This window comes from Poecilia reticulata, linkage group LG20 (assembly GCF_000633615.1).
Source record: "Poecilia reticulata strain Guanapo linkage group LG20, Guppy_female_1.0+MT, whole genome shotgun sequence".
Classification (NCBI taxonomy): Eukaryota; Metazoa; Chordata; class Actinopteri; order Cyprinodontiformes; family Poeciliidae; genus Poecilia; species Poecilia reticulata.
Window position 1 is genome coordinate 15566836 of NC_024350.1, and position 21580 is coordinate 15588415.

Here is a 21580-nt window from a genome sequence, read left to right on the forward strand (position 1 = left end):
TAATATAATATAATATAATATAATATAATATAATATAATATAATATAATATAAATACATGTTAAGTGGGTCGAGTATGATCAGGTGTTGCTCACTTTAAATAATAAAAAGGCTCATTTTGCTGCTGTTTCGGTCTCATTCTAAATCATTGTGACTAGACTAGCTAACTTTTAAACAAAGTTAGCAGTAAAATTTTGGACATGTGACTATTCCAGAATTAAAACGACTGAACCAAAAAGATTTAGTTCTACATATGAAAGTAAACTGACAACAAGATGTTATAAACGAGCGATATTCATGGCAAAATTCCTGACAGATCGTTTACCTCATTCAAACCTGACTCTGTCTGCTGCTGCCTTTACTCTGAGCGGTTCAGAGGGGGGAGGAGGAGGAGGAGGGAGCAAGCGCTCTGCTGAATGCGCTGTTGTGCGCCTTCAAAATAAAAGCATGCGAGTGGAAGATTTTAAAATTATTCGCAACTGCGGTGAAATTGTTCGGGGGGACGAATGTGGCTGTCTCCAATATTGGGGGTGGGGGGAGGGGGGGCATGTCCCCCCCCATCCCCCCCGCTTCCTACGTCTATGGCACAGCCTAAAATGAATCTCACATTTGTGACATGTTTCAGTCAGAACATATTCAGAACATATTAATGTTCACTTTGTTGTGTTTTACGTCAAACGTAATGTTTTGTTTAAGTGAAGAGGTTTTCCAATACCTCCGACAGACTGGAGACCTAGGCACCAGCACCGCTCCCGACCCCACGAGGGACAAGGGTGTTAAAAAATGGATGGATGGAGTTTTCCAATAACTTATTTATTAACGGTGTCATATTGATGAAAACTTTATTTATTTATTTATTTATTTATTTATTTATTTATTTATTTATTTATTTATTTATTTGTTTGTTTGTATTGTTTTGGAAATTTATGAGTAGAATAATTGAGCATTTCTTGATTACGTAATTGTTTGCTACAAAAGGTCACACGCGGGCAGCTTTCAGATCCGGTTCGCCACCTGTAGTTGCTTAGCAACCACATGTACGCACACATGGCCAAACACCGCAGCGGGATTTACTGAAAGTATTGAGCTTCTAAAGTTAGTCATTGTACACTTTACGTGGTCATGAACGAGTGTTGCGATTCTAACGTGACGGTGTAAATTTTTAACTTTGCGATCTTTTGCCGCTGTTTTCATTCGTCTCTTCCGCCGCTGAGGCGCACTTTAAAGAAAATGACAGAAGACACATTCGATGAACCCTTGGTGGACAGTCACAGACCTGCGTCGGGAACGTCACAAGTAAGCTGTGAATGTTTTAAATTGGGGAAAGAAAAGTGAGTTCCATATGAATCGTATCCCTCTTCTTTTATTCCAGGACATCTCTCATGTGTTAATGAGCGTTTTCAAGGAGGTTTACAATAAGGACATAATCGAGGAAGGGATTCTGTTGTCCAACCTCATCAAAACAAATATGGGAACAAACAGTTATCATGATAAATATGTTAAGGAGCTGCAGCAGGTAACTAGTGGAACAAAAGTTTTTAAGTTAATTAGTATGACAGAGTGAAATGAAACTTCTCTCTCTCTTTTTATACTGATAGGCTCGTTGTGAATATGAGCAGTGCATTAAAATGACTGATATGGTAGAGGATCACATATGTAAGGGTAGAGCCCGAGCTGCTGCCAAAGAAAGCCGGATCTGTGAGGGGATGAAGGCAGACGTTGTAGATGGTTGTGATTATGCAGTGTTTCCAGGTGAGTTGCTCTCTGATTTATAGTTGTCTGAACAAGTCCAGCGAAACTACAACTACTGCTGTCAAACGCGATGCTAGCACCATTGTGCTATTGGGATGCTTTTGTTGAAAAGCGATAGGGAATCTGTTCAGGAAGCAGGGCAGGACAGATACCCTAAGCACACAGTCAAATCTACAAAGCATTACTGCTTTGTAGGTCAGAGCATATTCGTGCGGTAGGATGGCCCAGTCAAAGTCCAAGTCTAAATCAAATTTAGAATATGTGGCATGGTGTCACCACTGGAGATTTGAATTTTTGTTTGTAGATGTCCAGAGCTGAGACCAAAAGACTTGTAGTGGTAGATGCAATGAAAGGTGGTTTTATGAAATATTGCATAATTATGTTCTGCACTGTGTAGGCCAGTCACATAAAAAAAAAAATTCCAATGATTTTTAAGGTTGTAATAAGAAAATTGTGAAAAGTACAAGAGACAGGTATTTCAAAACTGATCTTGTTCCTCATGTTTATTTTCAGTCAAATCCACCTTTTGCTGGTGTGTCGATGATGACATTCTCAAAAGAAACAACCTGATCTCCCCTGGGGACTACTTACCAACAGAGAAACCACGAATACGAGCACCGGCCCCGGGTATGGGATGCTCCTAAGTGACATTTAAGTAATGATTGACGGTGTGAAAGTGACAATCTTTGTCTGGACATTTTGTTGACAGTAAAATCGAATTTCGCAAAACCCACTATCTCATTTGCAATACGCACAAACCGGGAGTCTCAGGATCACGGACCACAGAAGACTTTGTTGGAAATGAATGAGTTGGATGACAGTCTTACTTGTGAATCAAGCTCAGAACTCCAACAAACCAAGAAAATCCCTAAAATGGTAATTAATAGTAATTAAGTAAAAAAGAATAGGACTAGGGTAGGGCAAAGGTTAGGGTAAAATACACTGTTGTTTTTGTTGTACGTGACAAAATGATTGAATATGTTCCACTTGTTCCTAAACAGACCATACCCAAGCCAAACTGGTGTGGCCAACCAAGCTCAAAAAACATCTCAGAGGGTTGGGAGAAGCTTCAGAAGTTTAAGAAAAGACAAAACTTCCTGCTTGATCGACGAGTCTGTCCTCCAAATGCACAGCAGTGTAGAAAGCCGCTCGGCTCATCCAATGTCAAAGTGAAGAGGGACCAAGAGAAGAAAGCCCCTGACAATCAAAAGTACCAAATAACCTGAGAGTAAAAGAGAGATGTAGATTTACCAGGTTAATGGTTAATAGTTGGTGTACAACACAGTGCAATATTATGAACAATGTAATGATCAATATTGACTTGAAATGTGAGTGTCATTTTACCTCAGTGCAAATAGTTGCACAGCTGTACCAAAGCAGGTGTGTGTAAGCTGAGACCAAATGCTTCACAACGTGGCTGTTGAACCTGAACCACAGAGGCAGTGAAAACCAGACAGACTCTCACATCATCATCCATTTCTTGTCTGTTTCCACACTGTTCAGTAGCTGCAACGTTAGAGTCATGAATTGTACTGTGTCTTTACACAGCTGAGGAAGACAAATACAGTCGGGACAAAAATGACTGAAGCATAAGCGTCTTGTTAACAGGGTTTTTATTTTCCATCCATACACGTCTGTGCGCACTTATCCATGCTCATTGACTAACATTAGGAAAATCTGACAATCTGCTAACAATCAACTTTGCACTCGAATCCATGTTTGAGATTGAGTTTTAAATTCTGTTTGTCCGTTTCGTCCTCCTTCTCAAAGCTCTCTAGATGAACTCTCCCAAGTCTTCCAGGCAACTCCCCAAGTGATGTTTTTCACAGAATACAGCATCGGAGGTGTTTATGAGGTTTGTTTCAGTGACCGACTCAGAACAATTTGATCTTGACATGGACTGAAAATATGCTGCCCTATAACTTCTCCCCGCGCTGCATCAGTCTACGCTGGAGCTGAAAAACGTGACTTACGCAAGCCGCCACGTCAGAATCATCCCTCCTACCACTCCGTACTTCTCCATAGGGCTGGGTGAGTCTGTTTTAGCCTTTCAGCTCACGTGATGTTGAGGTAAATCAAAATAACTTATCTAGCAGATGGGAAACATTAAGTCAAAAATCTTTGGAATGTTGTTCCTATTTGTTAGCTCCCCACTTGGGAGTAGCGGCTGTGAGTCACCCTGACTATAAAACAAATTATCTTGAGCATCAGATTCTCCAAACTGAACTGCTATTCATGCAAAGAGTTTGTGTTTGCAGGAAGATTCCCCAGTGATGGAGGCATTGTTGCCCCAGGGATGAGCTGTGAGTACACACTACGATTTGCTCCAGATTCCTTGGGAGACTTCAAGGATTTCATGGTGGTCCAGACCGAATCTGAGCACCTATTTGTGGTGCCCATTGAGGCACGGAGACCTCCTCCTGTACTCACCTGTAAGCCTCACTGCAAACAGCCTTACTTACTTTGCATGACGAACCTTTGAAAAACCTCCTCCAAACTGTTTTTACAGTGCCCAGAGTTTTGGACTGCGGGTATTGTCTGGTCGGAGGGGTAAAATTCCTGGAGTTCACGTGTCAAAATGTTGGACTCAGCGCTGGGACTTTTTACATCATCCCCAAGGACAAGTGGCCGGCCCCAAATCTCAGGGTAATGGTTGCATAACTGAAACTATTCGCTGCACCCTCAACTTTTATGGTAAAGACTTCAAGCTAAATGTTTTTTTAATTGCAGTTGCCTAATTGCAAGTTGAAACAAAATGTTCTCTAAACGTGAGGTTTGGGTTTTTGTTTAGACTTTTTTTTTAAAAATATACACATGCACTAAAATAGGTTGGAGAAACAGTGCTTGAATCTTTTTGGGTTTATGGTCGGCTTTGTTTGGAGGTGTGTTAATTCTGGATTTACAACACTTGGTGGGAAAATAGTTCTCCTTTGTGTATTAAAGATAGAACCTGTTCCAAAATGAGTGCTGAAGTGCAATTATGGTGCTATTCATACATTGTCCAGGCTGTCATTAAGTAAGATTATTAATGCTTTTTCAAGCACTGTAAGTTCCTCCTAGGGATAAACATGCTCCTCAGGTGCGCCCCCTCTGTTATAGGAGACCTCAGTCTCCTTGTCAGGCAGGTCTTTATATAAGCCCTTCCTGTAAAATGCGTCAGTGTTTGTCTAGTCTAAAATCTAAAGTGCTCATGTAAGAATTAAGTAATACAAAAAGCTCAGGAAAATCACAATCTTTTAAAAAAAGTTTTTTTTTCCACAGCTTTTGTTCATTTCAAACCTTTTAATTGTGTGTTCAGGCAAAATGTTTTGCTTTGTTGTCATTTTCTGACTGTAAATATAGGACTGCTTTATTCAAATTACATAGCCTCTTATCTTTCCCATTTTGAACAGTGGTTACGAGATATGGACACCTATATTATATGTATTTTTACCTCAGCAATACAGGGAAGGCATAGTTTACAGATTTAGCATTCATAGACACTTTCAATTAGAAGACTCCTGAAATGGCTCAGTTACTTTTTTTATTGGAATTGAAGGGGGCATAAAGAACTATGATTACAAAACAACAATTTCTTAGTGTGGGATTTATTAATAAATGTGCTCAAATTAATGGTAGGTTTCAGCGTGAGATTCTGCTGCTGTAATTTAAAAAAAAAAGTCATGTTAAGGTGTTTTGCAGATCTTTAGATTTGGCAATAAATGGGCCTTGAGAGCTAAGTGCATTAAAATAATTAAAGACACCTTTTTTCTTTTTCAAGTCCTTGTCAACAACATACTTTTCTGAGAAGTCACCCTTTGCAGTAGGCCCCTGCGTGTTTTCACTGCAGCCAGGAGAATCTATTAATTTGGAGGTAAGCAGTCTCTCTGAATTTGCAAATTCTCACAAGAACAGCATGTTCCATTGAATTAATTTGTCTGCTTTGCATGAGAGAGAGAAAAAAAACAGTCTCAGCAAATTTAATGTACAGTTGTTGTTTTTTTTTCTCAGAAAGGTCAGTAATGTTTTCGGTAAACTTCCTCATTTATGAGATTTACATGGACAATGTTTATCAGAATTTAAAGGTATACGTATAGACGTCACTTGTTTTACATATTTTTTTCCACAGGTTGTTTTTTTTCCAACCACTGTGGAGCATTGCTGTCAGCCATTTACCATAATCTGCGACAACTGCCAGGTGAAAAATGTTTCCATTGAAGGTCAGTGTTGGAAGCAAGACCACCAAGAAATTTCCTCCACTGTTTGTTTCATTCTATTCCCTGAGATGGATTAATGTGTTTGGCTTTTACAGGTGAGAGTCAACTGGTTGGCGTTGAGCTTGTGTCTATATCTGGAGAAAATGAGCCCCTCACTCCTGGAGAGATGCACGATCTCACTGCAGAGCACTTTGTCCGTTTCAGTAAATGCCACCCTCACGTTGAGCAACAGAAGAGACTTGTCATCAGGAGCAATGTGTAAGGCTGACTTTATTGTGTGTTGTCACCGTTGAGCACCTCTTAGTGTATAAAACAACATTGCATCTTACAAAAGAATTCATATTCTGAAAAACCCTCTAGTTGCCAGTGACTGTGACTCAGTAGGATGAGTATAGTTGCAATCTGAAGGTTCTGGACTACCATCTTCCTCTAGCCTTATCTTGATGTGGACAAGGCACCTAATTGACTACCTTTAGATGTATGAATGTGTTCATGTCTGTTAGTATAATTGAGTGAGTGTGGCTCTCGTTGAAAAAGCTGTGAATGGTCAGTAAGACCAGCATTTTCACTTTTTTCTGCCACTTTTTTCTTTTATCCACGTTTGTTTGTTGGTTCCCTTACATGGCTTCAAATGGGACGTTATTGGCTTTCCTTAACATTTAGATTTTTTTCCCACTCCCTCAAACAGGCGAGATTTGTGGAGTATCATTTTGGTGACAGATTCTCCCACTTAAGCTGTAGATCTGAGTTGTGGATCTTTGCTGCTCCTTCATAAGTTTTGGTTGTTATTTAGTTACCTAACCGTCCATGACATGGTATATTTTTTACCAGAGTAAAAGGGGCTGAATACTAATGCAAGCCACGCTATTAAAATCTATTGATGTTTGTCGTTGTAATATAAATAAATTAACAATTTTAAAAGCTATCTTTTCATATTTTTACAAAGATTGTTCTAGACCACTAGGAGGATTTGTTGACACCAGGACTAAAGGTGGTTAAAACACCCAGACTACAGATACATGTGTTTTTAGTGCTTTCTGGCTGAATAACCATGGTGATCAAACTTAGCATCTGTGTTGTCTTCCTTCCCTCTTTCACCAGCCACTTTATGTTTTATTTTTTAGCTGGAGGATAAATTGTGCGAGTCCCTAGTGTCAAGCTCTCAAAAACTTCAATAAATATTTGCTTGAGCTAATAATTCCTCTTTCTTGTGTCATTAAATACAAAAAAGTTTATTTCTCCTTCTCTCTTTTCATTTTTTGTTTGAAGCCACTTGGAGTTGCCCTTCCACTGGCAAATCATGAAACCTAACCTGCGTCCTCTTCTTCCCGGGGAGACCCATGAGCTCTCCCATATCCAGTTTCACCCAGACACAAGCGACGTTTACCACATGAGCCCCCCCATGGGCCTCCTGGCTCCCTGTCAGGAACACGAGTTTCTCTTAACCTACTGTCCAAAAGAGGTATGAAACTAAATTAATTGTAAAATGCAACAAACGTGTTGAGGGTTAATGTTTCAATAATGTTTTCATTTTGTTCAAGCTGAAGGATTATCACAGTGTCTTTCACTTGGTCCTGAGGGACATCCCCCTGATGCCACCAGAGCCTAATGACAGCAGGTACTTCAATACTTACAAAATATGAAATTCAACTAATAAAATCACAAAATACAAAAATACGGGAGCTAAAAATGAGAAATGTCTCTTTTTTTTGGTCTTTGTTGTTAATTTTGTGTTTAATTTTTAATTTTTTTATTTTGTGGAAAATCCAGCGTCCTTAACCCTGTGCATTCTGGCTCCAAGTTGAACAATGTGATCATCATGGAGATAGAGGTCAAAGGGTCAACAGAGCCATACCAATTCCTACTGGAGCCATATGGTGTCATAATCCCTGGAGAAATATTTATCTCTATCGCTACTCGCAAGCAGTTTAAGGTTAATTGAAGCAGAGTTTGTCTCATTTCCTTTGCAGAACGATTAATCCGGTCAAATGAATAATGTTGTTTATTTCATGCTGCCTGTGTTTCAGATGTGGAATCACAGTAAAACTTTCATCTTGTTTCAATGGGAGACGTTGAACAGCAACTCCCATGTTATAGAAGTGGAGCCATCTGCTGGGAGAATAGGTGAACTGCATCTTAAAGCTGGTTCATTCCAGTTCAGGGCACATAGTTTGCATTTGACTATTTTCATGTATTGTCTTGTTGCGTTGAGTTTTTTTTATTTGTCTTATTTAAGAAGAGAACGAGTGCTTTGACTTTGATGTTGTCGTTACTGGAGGGAAACCAGATAAGCTTGAAACCTACTTGGTTTGCAACATACAGCATCGTCACGAACCCGTCAAGTTGCCTATTGAGGTTACCTTTAAGGTAAGACTTAGCGACATCTAGAAATGCTTGCTTCCGTTTTAATATGTCCTTGCTTTAAAGTGATTTAATGTTAAATAGGGTCCCGCAGTGAAGCTCAGCGTTCCCTGTGTGGACTTTGGGCTTGTGAGGCTCGGGGATGAGGCTCAAACCATGGTCTCCCTAACCAATACCACTCCTCTGGAGGCCAGCTGGATGTTTAAGGAGAAGATCAACAATAAGCAGGATCACAAAGACACACGAGCAGTAAAACAGCAGGCAAGCCAGTAAAATGAAAGATTGGGTTATAAATGAAGAGGATTAGTGTTTAAATCTCATTGTCAGTAACTTCTGTATTCGCGCTCAGGTTGTAGTGGAGCCAGGAACAGGTGTGCTGCCTCCCTTTGCTAGTTGCAGTGTGGCGCTGCATTTGAACCTGGATTTCTGCCAGAAGTTTGAAACAGAAATGGAACTTATTGTGGAGAATGGGACTATGAGGTAAGCAGCTCTCAGATGGATGTGCACACTTTTTATATTGTTTGTTTTCTGTTGAAATCCACAGGATATACATATACATCTAATGTCCGTCATATTAAAGGTGGAAAAACTTTTAAAATATTCACGTAGCCACAGTTTGTTCAGTCTCATGCACCTGGAGTTTTAGAATGGATGTGAACTCTTTTGAGAGCTGCTCTGCTAAAACAGTTCTTAATACACATCCACTATCAAGACATTAAAGATGGTTCTCAGTTTTCAGGTTCTAATCGGGATGTTTTTTTGTTTTTTTTCCCCATCATATGTTCCTCACAGTCCTGTTTGGATCCAGGCAGTTGTGCAGTCTCCTCAGGTGTGCTTCTTAAACTGCAAGCTGGTCTTCTCTGATCTTTACCGGGGAGTTCCCTCAAAAGGCATCGTAACACTTTTCAACCAGACTCTGCTGCCGTCACACTTTACCTGGAAGGTACGTTCTGCTGCTACTTCTCAAAATATTATGCAACAGACCTACTAAAGCCCATAAAATCAGTCTCAATAACGTGCATCCTCCCTATTGAGAATGTCTACAGAAATATATGCAGTTTGATGTTGTACGTGAGATTGTTTAGATTGTGAGACGCATTTCCTTGAAAGTAACTGGTATTTTGTCCCAAAAGGAGAGACAGCTTGTATTATCTTGGCAATTTCTTCCAGATTTCTTCTGTTTTAGATTGGTTATGCAATTTGTTTTTGTTGTTTTGCTTACTAAGGGTGTGGCTGAAAAAAGCAGTTGAATTTAGTCAAGGAAAAAAATGCTGGGATTAGGATCCTAAGTTCATTAGGACGTCGCTGTCTTTCGCCCGACAGGAACAGCTCCAGGGTAAACAGGCCTCACTGTGCACAGCCACCTTTGACCCCTCTTCTGGTGTACTGGGACCCAATGCAACCATGAACATCACTGTAAATATGTCTTCCCACACAGATGTAAGTACCACCTGTGCTGCTGAGAACAGACAGTGACGTGCTTTTGTAACTTGTGCGGTTAGAGAGGCTCCTGGTTTCTTTTGTTTCTCTGTAGCTGAAGCTCACAGAAGTGGCTGCTATCTGTGAGGTGCGAGGGATGAACTCGCCGCTTGTTCTTCAGATTGTGGGCTCCCAATCCAAGGAACTTTCTGTGTCCTACTCGCTGCCTGGCGCCTGGTACCAAATTTGGATCTAGGAAACTTTCATTCCAGTTTCACCTTTCCCCAGTGTCATATACTAAAATGTTTGTACTTCCAGTCACAGAGGGAATAGTGACAGTCCTTCAGCACTGATAATTGACTTTGGAAAAGATGTCATTTTAAAGACGGAGGTGACCAAGCAGTTCCTAATGACCAATGACAGCGCTATCCCTGCAGCTTTTACTATAAGGCCAGAGTTCTTTACCTGCAACGTTGCAATGGCAAACAGCTTGTTAGAGAAGAGGTAAAACACTCTGCTCTTTGACCAGAATAAAAGATCATAGATTGAGTTCACCTCACAATGACAGAAATGTTACAAAGCCTGCATCTTAATTGCAGACTTACATATTTAAAGAATCCACTTTTCGCCGAGCAAGTGAAAAAAGTAGAAGCCAAAGCACACGAAGGTATAGTATGACTTTTGTGTAATTTGCAGAACTTGGGGACACAATTGAGGTTATTTGATTTTTGTCAGAGTTTGTTACCGGCCTTCTGGCTCATGGAAATGGGGCGGCCTTCGTTGTCCAGCCGGACTCAGGGCAGCTGGGACCGTTTGAGACCAAGACAGTGGATGTGACCGCCTTTTGCGACATGTGGGGAGAATACAGGGATCACCTCATATGCAAGGTGCGTTAGTATTTTAAAGAATTAGAAGCAAGCAATTTTCTCTGTCGTCACCCAATTTAGATCTAATCTTGTCTGCAGGTCGGAGACCTTGAACCGATGAACGTAACTATACAGATGACCGTGAAGGGCTGCCCCCTCTACTTCCCAGTGATAGGCCCCCGACCAGATGACCAGTGTCTGGGTCCAACCATACAGTCCGTTACACATCTTTCAAATGAATCGACGCCTGATTGTGTATTGTCATTGATTGAGTCTTCTCTTTTGGTTCAAATTTAAATGATAGCTTCGGCACTCAGTTGTCAGGAGGAGACACAGTTTCTCAACTTCTTCGCATCAATAATCCGACCGTGTTTGGTAAGTTGTTGTTGGTACGATGGTTCTAAGTTTAAACTTTGACTGTCTATCAAAGAAATATGATTTCTGTTTTGCACAGGTGTGTTTTATTGAGATTTTACGTGATAGACCAACACAAAGTAGAACCTAGTTCTGAAATAGAAGAAATGTAAAAGATTGGGTTTCAAAATTATTTACAAGCAAAAGTCATATATTTATAGTCAGACACTGTCGCACACACACACCAGTAGATCCACCTCTTCCAGACTTTTGGGATTTTCATTTAACAGCTCTTTGTAAAGCAGCTCAAGTTCAGTCAGATTTAGGTCTGGACATTGACTGGATCCCTCTAGCACATGAGAATGCTTTGGTCTAGATTATTCCATTGCAGCTCTGGTTACATGTGTAGCCTTGTCAGTAAGGTGGAAGGAAAACTTGCACCCCAATAGCCAGGTTTTCTTTCAAGATTTCCCTATAATTTGATTCATCCATTTAACCATCAACTCTTGACAGATTCCTTGTCCCTGCAGAAGAAAAGCATCCCTAAAGGATGATACCGCCACCATCCAACATTCTAAATGATCAAATGTCTTTTGTCTGAGACAGATATCCGGGTGGACTGGGAGATTTACAACATTGAGGAGAATGACCACAAACTGATTGAACTCGTGATGACATATGGAGACCACTTCCCGCTGAAGGATGATGATGGTAATGAGCTGCTGAAAGGGACATTTAGGGTTTTTAATGAAGATGATCCAACAGCGTGGGAGAAGAATCAGACACCAACATTGGCGGGGACCAGCGTGTCCCTACAGAGTGGTACTGTGAGTATGTCACACAGCAAAACCCAGATTGCATTATGGACATGATTGTATGGGCATTAAATGTTTCTCTCTGTTGATTCCTCAGAACGGAAAAGAGAGAGAATTTGTAGATGAAGAGGAAGGATGTCTCTGTCCTGCGAAGAAAAACCTCATCTCCGTCAACGTGCGATCTCACATAGGCAGCCTGTCAGATTCCCCGTACTCCATTATACCGCAACAAATTGTAAATTATTTCAGCCACGTTTTTGCCTTTTTCCTCCTCAAAAACCTTCCCAGTTTCATATTATTAACGACGCGCTTCTTTTGGTGTGTACAACAAAAGGTGATACCAGCAAAGAGCACTGGATGCATCCACGTGTCTTTCACCCCTTTTAGTCTTTCTGAGTCCCAACGTGAGTCCAGATGTGTGGGTGTGGCATATGGATTCCTGAACCTGGACTCAGAGGTAATAATCCAGGTTCACAACAAGCACAGAGTCATAAAAGAGACCAAATATCCAAAGGGTTTATTCCCTCGATGTGTTTCTGTGCATGTTACAGAAGGCAGTTTGCATCCCAGGTAAAGTCAGAAGGGATCTGGCTTTGGATTTACAGCCTGTCAAATTGGATCTGCTAGGAACCATTAAGCCGGCGGCGTAAGCAATTACCTTCACACTATTTATACCCCGGATCCCTCATGCATCCTGCTCAATTTATGTTTCCTAAATTTAAAATAAGCTGATGTTAGGCCAAACACAAGCTCAGGGGTGGGCTGATCAGGCTTCTTCTTGGATCCCCTTTTGCTTGTAGGCTTTTGGTGCAGCTGGAGGATAACAGAGAGATACTGGAGTTTAATGCCTCCGCTGGTGATTTACTGAGGGTCGAGTCAGACAACGAGGTTGGAAATCATCAGCACATACATGACGTACTCAGGGGTATAAAGTATTTCTGAGCTCATGTTGGGCCTTTTTTGCTGTGTTGTGCAGGTAGTCGTCAGTGAATTTAGCATTGCACAGTGCTTTCAACTGAGAAACATTAAAGAGACGCCTCTGTGTTTCAAACTTGAGACACAGCCGCCATTTTCAGTTGAGAAGCCTCACTCTGGAGTTCGGACCAGCACCAATGGTCTCGATAAATTATTGGTGATTTACCCTCAAAATAGCATGCAGGTTGGTTGTACAGAACCCTAGACTGTTTTATGAGGGTGTCTTTGTTTATTTCATCAATAAGTGTTGCTACTTCTGTGAATTCTAGGTGAAAGTGGTCTTTCACTGTTCTCTGTCACTGCTGGACCTCTTAAACCAGACAGAAGAAGACCTCTCTCTTGCAGTGAGTGTGGTTCATACCGAAACTGGTCGGAAGAAGCTGAGGTTGCAGCAAAACCTCCTTATCCAGCACAGCAACAACCAGCAGGTGGGAGACAGCTTCACAACCAAACATTACTCTTTACAAAACCTTATGTAGCTTGTGACCTTACCAAATGCATTTCCTGTGTATAGAAAGTGCCTCTGTGTGCCTATCTGGAACTGCCCATACTCAGTCTCTGCACCGATTGCCTTAATTTCGGGTTTTGCAACATTGGACTAAAACAGACAAGGGAAATAAGCCTCTTCTGCCGTGGATCAAGCACCTCCTGGAAATCACTAATAAGTAAACACCCTCACAAAAGTTTGAAAACCAACACATCCCAATAGCAAGTGGTTGCTAAACGGCGTTGAAATGTCTAGAAAGTGTAGGATTTTTAATGAAATACTTTCCAAATTTGTAAGAGAAAAGTTTTCCACCCCATTTATAGGTGGAACAGTTGACCATGACACACAGAAATTTGATTCTGGAAGTGTGTCAAACTTTGAAATGATAGATATGAAGCAACCTAATAGCACCAGTTGATGATTACTGTATGTTTGTTGCCTTAATCGAGTCTCGCTGTGTTTAGAGTCAGATGAAGGAGACCCTGAGGTGTTTGAAGTTACACCAGACTCTGGGTTTTTCCAATCCCAGGACATTGTCAGAACCCCCAGCAACCAGTTTCTGCAGATTAGCTTCACTCCAAGGTAGCAGTCAGTTCTGAAACATAAAGCATTCGCATCAAACAAACACATAAAAAACATGTTTGTTATTCGGTTGCCTATGTGTCATGTGTTTCAGCAAAGAAAAAGAGTTCACGGCATTGCTGGTTATCGAGTCGCCTCTGGTGACGACGCCCCTCACTCTCCCGCTCGTGGGAATGGGATCCTTTGATGAGGACTACATATCGACATATTTTTTGAGTGACAAAACAGCTGACGATGAAATGCTTTTTGGTGAATTGTAAATATATGTTTGATAAAAAGTAAACAGAATTTTTTTTTTGACTTGCTTTCTGATAAAGACCGAAACACCCAAGGGAGTTCCATTAAAAGCTTTTAAAAATATTTGCTCCACTGAAGCTGCATGGGTTCAGTTATCCACTCAGCATCACGTCACTTCAGATTAAACTTGACTAGAAATTATTAATTTGTGCCAAACCTGGGAAGGGTGATCATTTGCTTTGCCAACCCGGGAGAGAAAAGGACAGGATGTTAAAAGGGAAGAAAAGAGAGCATCATAAAAGAAAAATGACGTGCCTGGTTGTTTACTGCAAGTCGTAAATAGGCAGCTCGGGAGCCAAATACAGCTACACACCCATAGTTACAGGCAATCAAAATTGTAATGAAATGAATGCATGAAGTAAAAAAAATGTGGAGTCGAAGAGCTCTTTAAATCATGATGGGTTCTCCTCAATTTCTAACAGGATAACTAACTTATTTTTCAGGGACACATGAGTCGTTTTTCCCTTCAGAGCTGGAGCCAATTTTAAAAGATTAGAACAGTCTATGTCTACGTTTAAATATTTGAACGTACAAATATTTAAACTTAGACATTTAGTCTGGGTTTACCCTTCTGCTGAAGCGAGAGTAAACACCGCGGTGAGCTCGGAAAAATTGTCTAAGGTCTTTAAGGGCATTGCAGCAGTTTATGAGTCTGGTAAGGGACTTAAAGAGGTCTCAGAAGAAATCAGTCATTTCTGTGGATGTTAGAAAATGACATTTTGATTAAATCTCTTTTTAGACATACATGAAGACAAGACTAGTTTCTGATATTTCCCCTAGATTAAATATTAGATTAGATATCAATATGTGAGCATTTGGTGGAAAGATAATATTTGGCAACTAAAGCCTACATTGGTGAACGTGATCACTTAGTTCCAGTTGGTATACATCATGTGTTTCAGTTTTAGTGAACTGAGTTCCTGAAATGAATGAACTTTTCAACCATATATTTTTTGAATCAATAAAAATGGCTAAAGGCTGCCTCAGCACTTGTTTTCTGAGGTGATCACTAGCCTGCCAACAGCCTTATCGGTTTCCAGAGATACCAGCCGCACTTTCCCCACGAGGGATGAACTGAGTTTTCCAAGAAGACCTATTTAGCTAAGCATAAAGATAACACAGCTGGAAAGATAAGTATGTTAACATTTCCCTTTTGCGCATTCATCTTCTTATAGATTAGTGGCAAGTTATTTAAATGGCACGGTGAATGATGAGTATTTAGATTCTTGTTCCACCTCAGTGTTGCACTTTAACTTTAACGTCCACAAAAGCCATCCAAAACGTCGCAGCTGCAGACAAAATTGTGTATTTATGAAGGCAGGAGACAGTTGGAGTTAATGCTACTCATTTGTCGCTTGCATGGAAGTGCTTTAGCAGGAAGAAACCATGCAGAACAGACGGCAACAAAAGATATTCTTTAATTCTCTGGAGACTTCAGTCCTCTCTGGCTGTTAAGGAATCCCAGGAGGTGAAGCAACACGCATTCCCACATACACAGACACACAGACGGGCTTGTTTTGTGTAGAACAGCTGCATGATGTGCTTATCTTCAGCGCTGTTGAGCAGCACAGACATCTGCAATGACTCCCGAGTCCATAGAGGGATGCAAATGTCCAATTGATATTCACTGCACTCGAGCAGTCCTAAACAGAACAAGGACATGTCTGGTCACAATGAGAAAAAAAAAAAAAACCTGCTGTGTGGAAGCAGAGTAAATTGAGTGATGCTGAAGAGAGAGGAGAGAGTTTAGTAATCCAGACATCAGGTGTTTGTGGTAAAATGAGGATTTAAAACTGCTCGTTTGTTTGGTACCGAAGCCAAACAAATGAGAGCTAATGACTAAAGATGAGAGCTTATCACACTCAACTGTGTGAAATTGTCATCATCAGGGAGAATGCTGCTGCTCTTTACTCTCTAGAAAAACAAGCTATGTGCCAGATAATATGACGGTTTGTCTCAAATGCAGCAAAAAAGTACCAAAAATAGCTGAAAATGTAAAAAAATAAATATGGATAAATCAATTTGCATTTAAGAAAAAAACAAACATATTCTCACATAGATTTTGAAATGTGTTTAGTGTAATTTTGCATGCAGAGGCAGTAAAATTACACCGAATTATCTCTTGCAGTATCACAAGAGATAACTGCACTCGAGCAGTTATCTGAGTTATACAGTTATACTTCTTCATGTATAAACCCTGTTAAAATCATTAACGGACCAACTTTACAAACAAAAAAGTGTTAAACAGCCTCTTCTAAATTACCATTCTTACTAGAATTCCATTAGATCTTCATTATTATATGTTTACTTAGTTATCTACTTTATTCTCAAATTATATAACAAAAGTTCTCTATGTTTATTTAGTAATTTATTTTTGTTCTGCATTAATTGATTTGGGATGAATTGTTATTTATTAATTATTTGTGTTTTAAAACAGCACTAAAATTCTTTTTAGTTATTTTAACGAGTCCTTCCTTTATTACACATAAAAATGGGATTGTGATGTTTGTTTATTTTGTAGTTAAACTGGTATTTTTTTCAATTAGACGGCGTTAGTAACATATTTTTTATTTCTATTTTTTTTTTACATTGAATACAATAAAACAAAGTTTTGTTCAATAACTGGTCCTGCTAATGTGATATTTACTTCAAACTAAGAACGGTCCGTTTTTCTCAATTTAGCGATTTTTGTGATGCAAATATAAAAGAATTTAATAAAATTGCGAAGACGTTCAAAATACGAACCAAAGTCCTCAGATTTGCAGTGGGTTAAGAAGTCCGTTAGAGGGCAGCACTAGCACCTGTTTGTCTCCGCTGCCTTGGTAACGCACCACCGGAGAGCGTCACCACTTCCCGGAGCTTACGTTGTTGCTGACATCAGAGAGTCGCAGCTCCGAGCAGAAAGTCGCTTCTAGTGGAGAGTGTGTTGAGACAAGCCCAGCGCGGGTCGGGAAAACTTTACCCTGCATCCCTCCGGGTTCCCGGCGCAGTTTGTTCCCCCCTCCCGTTAAACACAGGGACCGACTCTGGATTATGCACCTTTGAGAGGAAGAGGAGCTGTTTCTGCCAAAGTGCGGCTGGTTCGCTGTAATTTCTGCGTGTTGCTGAGCGCAGTTTCCGGATTTTCTGCTCTCTGGCTTTTTTTTTTTTGGAGAGATTTTCTCTGCAATTGTTGGGAAATTTTCCAGTGTTTTATCTGTTTTGAATTATAGCCAAGAAGAAAGACATTCACCTTCACAAATCCTGCATCCACAGGCGTAACATGGACACACTTGGACAACAAGGTGAGGGTTTCGTTTTGCTTTACATTACTTCTTTATTGAGTCTTTTCTTTTATCAAAAATGAAATTCCTAGATACTAAGATACATTTTTATTTCCGATCATTGTTAGTATATGGGTTAATGTTTGCACTGGCAGCAGGCTTACAGAGCTTTTCTTCTCGCAAGTGGAAACTATTACTTGGACAGACTCCAGTTGGTTTCAATGCAGTTGTTACTGTGGTGAGTTTGAATTGAGAAAACCCCACAATTATGCTTTACAGACTAAACATTTCTTTTTTCTTTTCCTTTTTTTCCACCCTGCTTTGTTTTGCTTTCTGGAAAACGTGAAGGTTTATTTTTTCTGCACGAGATTTTCTTTCAGTGGCATAACCTGGATGACTGGAGATCATTTTAAGATAACCCCTCTCTCCACACTCCCTCCCATTTTTCTGTTTAGTTTTGTCTTGAAAATCTTGGAACTTGGAATGAGATGTTTCTTTCTTTCTGGATAAAAGTAGAATAAGAAAACAAATCTGTAGTCTATACTACATTATCTAAAAATTGCATCCATGTTTCATCTGTTTCCGTCCATCCAAATATAAGAATTCAAAGTGCTATTTAATAGACATGCAACAACTAATTGACCAGTTTTATAACTGATGAGGGATCAGGTGTTAAATAAAAATAATCAGATTTTTAAGAAAACATTTCAAGTATTTTAAGTATGTAAACACATCAATGCACTCTTGTTTCATTTCACTTAAATCTGATGTTTAGGGATTGTTGCTTAATTGAAGATAGTTCTGTAATTGCTTGTTTTTGTTGGTTTCAAAACAGCTAGTCAGAATCCCTTTTTTATTTTTTTATTTTCTCATTTTTATGTTAGATTAAAACATATCGATATGGAATTGGTCAATATCAGAATCGGAAGGTCAGACCTCAAAGAAAACCAGAAATGGTATCGATTAGGAAAAGGCTGGTTGGTGAATCTCAAAGAGCAAATTGAATCCAAAAAATAACAAGGCTGTGAGATGAGACATCATAACATTATTATTATTATTATTATTATTTCATTTATTTACTTTTTTGCTGTATTTAGTTGCTCTTACTTGAAAACGAGAAGCCAATCAAAATATACTTTGAAAGTTATATTTTCTATTCCCAACTGTCTTCCTGGTCCAGTTCAGTGTTTGAGCCATCAAAATGAGGCCTTTACAAGGCAGAAGTATAAGACACAGTGCTTCAAATCCATGATTAATAACTCAGATGATGCAATATATATATATTGAAAGAATCAGATGAATCAAACGGATGGATGAATTCATCAGCACTATGACATGCTCTGGTTCTCACAAATAGCTCTAAAGCAATAGTTTAGCTGTCTAATGGAAACAGGCCTCAGATATGGCTGCTGTGTCTCTGGCAAAACAATCTGCAGGCCTGATAAAGAGGCTGGATCCCACTGTGTATCCTAGTGAATACACACGTAGGGACCTAATACTAATGTTTTGATGGGGGCTGACAAAGAAAGAGCTCTAACAGAAGAATTCATTAAAGATCTTTGCGTTTTTACTCGTTAACTTGTTGCAAGTGTTAATGAGTAATGGAGAGGATTGGCTTGGAATGTGTTTTCCTTGTGAAGTGGAGAGCATGGAAATTTGGCATGCGGAGTAAATTGTTGATTTCCCAGAGGATTTCATAGAAAAGAAAAACTCAACTTGCTTCTTAGTTGAGAGGCTGAGAGGAATAAGGGTGTCTTGTGCTCCACAGTGGTTTGCTAGACGCTCACAGAGCAGACACGTCTGGTCAAAGTTTACCATGAATCATATGGAGCGTATGTCTATGTCCTCATAAAAACTCAGTTAAGTTGTTTCTTACAGAGATGAGAGCGGACAACAAAAAGAAAAACATTTTCCGTCCTCTTGTGAAAAAGGAATCTTTTCTTTTGTTTTTTTTTACTTCATTTTCAGACAGTAAAAAAGAGAAACAATGGAATTTTGTTTTATTGCAAACTGCAAACTTTTCTGTAACAGACCAATATTTGGTGGTGGATAATTATGAAATGGAGATATAACAGCACATTCTTTTCAAAATACCCATCAAAGAGGACGGCCCCCCGCTTTTGTTTGTAGTCTCTGGTAGGGTTTCTTCTAGCTCCGTTCGTCTTTCCATCCACTTCCTGGTTCCTGTTGCAGAAAGGCATCTGCAGAGCTTGGTGCTTTCCCTGCCATACACTCTGGGTATGGTGTGATGTTTCTCTCTTGTGTTGCAAAGTATTATTAATGCAAGTGAGAAAGTTCCATTTTAGTCTTATCAAACTTCTCTTGCATGTTTGCTGGGTTATCTACATCTCACTCGTGTCCAACACGTTACGTGCCCCCTAGTTGACCAATGACAAACTGCAAAGAGGATTTTTTTTTTTTTTTTTTTTTTGACACATCAAAAATACTGTCTCCTTCGTGAGCTGTGTTTCACTGCTTCTCCTCCAGAAAGATTGGGCCACTTGACTGCTTTTCTGAATAATGCTCTCCTTTATGTGGATGGCTTTATATTGGTTGTGCAAACTTACTGCAATAGTTTTGCATTTATGGGTTACAAGAGGGAGTTGAATACAGATGCAGACAGATATTTATGCATTTTCTTATACAACCATTTGGAAGCAATGTATGGTTTTCCCTTCCCTTCACAGTTAGGCTCGACTTTGCGTTGGCCTGGCGCATAAAATCCCAGCAAAATAGTGATGTTTTTGTTAATCTCCCTCTCGTTTGCACTGAAATAACAGTTTATTTGTGTCTTTGATAGCTGGGTTAATTTTAGTATTAAGAAGCAGGGGCACAATTATATTCAGGGCTTAGAGTTTACGTGTGATTGTCCAACTACAACTTTGTTCATTAGTAACCATGGTAAACGTAGTGATTTTATTATTTACATTATGATGAATGAAGAACTCGTCTGGCTCATGTTCTTCCAGGAGTTTGATAAAATGCTCTGGTCTAAGCTCTGGTTCTCTTGGAGAACTGTATGTAAGTTGCAGCCAAACATCACCCCAAGTATATTTTTTACATTACTAGTATGCACTGGATTGAAGCATGTAAGTATTATTTTGGTCAAAAATGTTGAGTAAATTGAACCTTATTGATATATCTCAGTAGAAGGTGGCAAGATTGGAAATGGAGAGTGAGTGAATCAGTGAAAACAATCTTTGCCACCAAAAGGCTCAGGAAATGCCTAACGTTAATAACTGTTTTGTACAGAGACGTAACATTTCTGATTTGTTTTCCCTGTAAATTTGTTCAGCATTATCAAATGTCGTTGTTGCAAAGTCCCAAAAAAAAAAAATGCAAATAGAGTCAAATTTGAACTGAGCGTGCTACAGGACAGCATCTCGTCCCAGTAAAAGGGTCCACGGTGCTATGTAGAGTCAGTCTGGGTCTCCTGTCTTTATCTGGGAAAGGTCAGCGAGGTTCCAGTGAGGTCGGCGCTCCAGAAACTCAGAGGAAGTTGTCTCGATTGAGCTTTGTCTGCGAGGCCCGTCTGACTGTTAGGACAATGCCATCAGCAGCAAATGGAGCCCCGAGGCTGCAGGGACAGCCGGATAGACTACACACGCTCTGGGCCGTACAATAACACGGAGGACGAGCGTGTCCCCGCAGTGCTAAAAAAACCCAAAAAATGCAGCAACTGGACGGGCATTGCAGTCATTTAGAAATAGCACAGATTTATTAACACTGCGCTCCAAAGTACTTTTTATGGGCTGTATGTTTACAACCCGTGTCTCTTCCTGAAGCTGTTTTCAAACACTTTGTTTCGTATGACGGATCCGAGTCTATGAGCTGTGTCTCTGCTCTGCTCGGCTTCATCTGGGTGGAGAAACATAATAAGTAAATGTGCTTGTAATAGCATGTCATCTCATAATGGAAAATACAGCTTATTTTACAGATTGCACAGATTGTAGAGTTTTGTGAGGAAGCCAGTATGTGCGTTGTGAACAGTTAAAGCAGGGGAATTTGTACATTTGGTTATTTTTAGATCAGCTGATACTAGTGATTGTAGTTCTCTTTAATTTATCTCATTCTGAGGACACTTCAGAGTCAGGCTGAGATATCTGCACACAAGATCCAGCCATGATATCGGATGGACAAAGTCGGGGACAATACTTGAGTTGACTGTGGCATTTAAATCCTGGTCAAACAATACTGAAGAGCCTGAAGTGTGC

At 39.9% G+C, this 21580-nt stretch overlaps 2 protein-coding genes and 1 long non-coding RNA gene across 4 annotated transcripts in view; 2 read left to right on the forward strand and 1 right to left on the reverse strand.

The window, feature by feature from the left end:
- Positions 1-955: 955 nt before the first annotated feature.
- On the forward strand, positions 956-14166 carry dlec1 (DLEC1 cilia and flagella associated protein). Of its 2 annotated transcripts, XM_008396202.2 has the most exons (38): positions 956-1295; positions 1372-1515; positions 1598-1751; positions 2265-2378; positions 2461-2627; positions 2753-2961; positions 3522-3606; positions 3695-3782; positions 4010-4183; positions 4261-4397; positions 5512-5604; positions 5860-5950; positions 6043-6205; positions 7217-7409; positions 7489-7565; positions 7718-7880; positions 7975-8071; positions 8184-8314; positions 8393-8569; positions 8658-8788; positions 9101-9251; positions 9632-9748; positions 9843-9964; positions 10046-10231; positions 10327-10394; positions 10463-10614; positions 10693-10808; positions 10898-10968; positions 11554-11774; positions 11860-11997; positions 12097-12219; positions 12314-12408; positions 12563-12650; positions 12739-12921; positions 13007-13165; positions 13252-13402; positions 13689-13806; positions 13901-14166. In XM_008396202.2, the coding sequence occupies exons 1-38, from the start codon at positions 1230-1232 to the stop codon at positions 14064-14066; spliced, it is 5079 nt and encodes a 1692-aa protein (XP_008394424.1). In that variant the 5' UTR covers positions 956-1229; the 3' UTR covers positions 14067-14166. The 2 variants fall into 2 exon arrangements, with proteins under 2 accessions (XP_008394424.1, XP_017157232.1); XM_017301743.1 differs by lacking the exons at positions 956-1295; positions 1372-1515; positions 1598-1751; positions 2265-2378; positions 2461-2627 and having other exon boundaries at positions 2869-3005.
- Positions 14167-15499: 1333 nt separating this feature from the next.
- On the reverse strand, positions 15500-16945 carry LOC103456567 (uncharacterized). Its single transcript, XR_532277.2, has 2 exons — positions 16849-16945; positions 15500-15746 (listed from the first exon to the last, which is right to left on the reverse strand). It is a non-coding gene; the product is annotated as an uncharacterized LOC103456567 (long non-coding RNA).
- A 61-nt stretch (positions 16946-17006) lies between these two features.
- map3k22 (mitogen-activated protein kinase kinase kinase 22) overlaps positions 17007-21580 on the forward strand; it is a 42508-nt gene continuing 37934 nt past the window's right edge. Inside the window, exon 1 of the mRNA XM_008396201.2 lies at positions 17007-17387. The gene's annotated coding sequence lies outside the window, so the exon portion shown is untranslated. The remainder of the gene's footprint in view (positions 17388-21580) is intronic.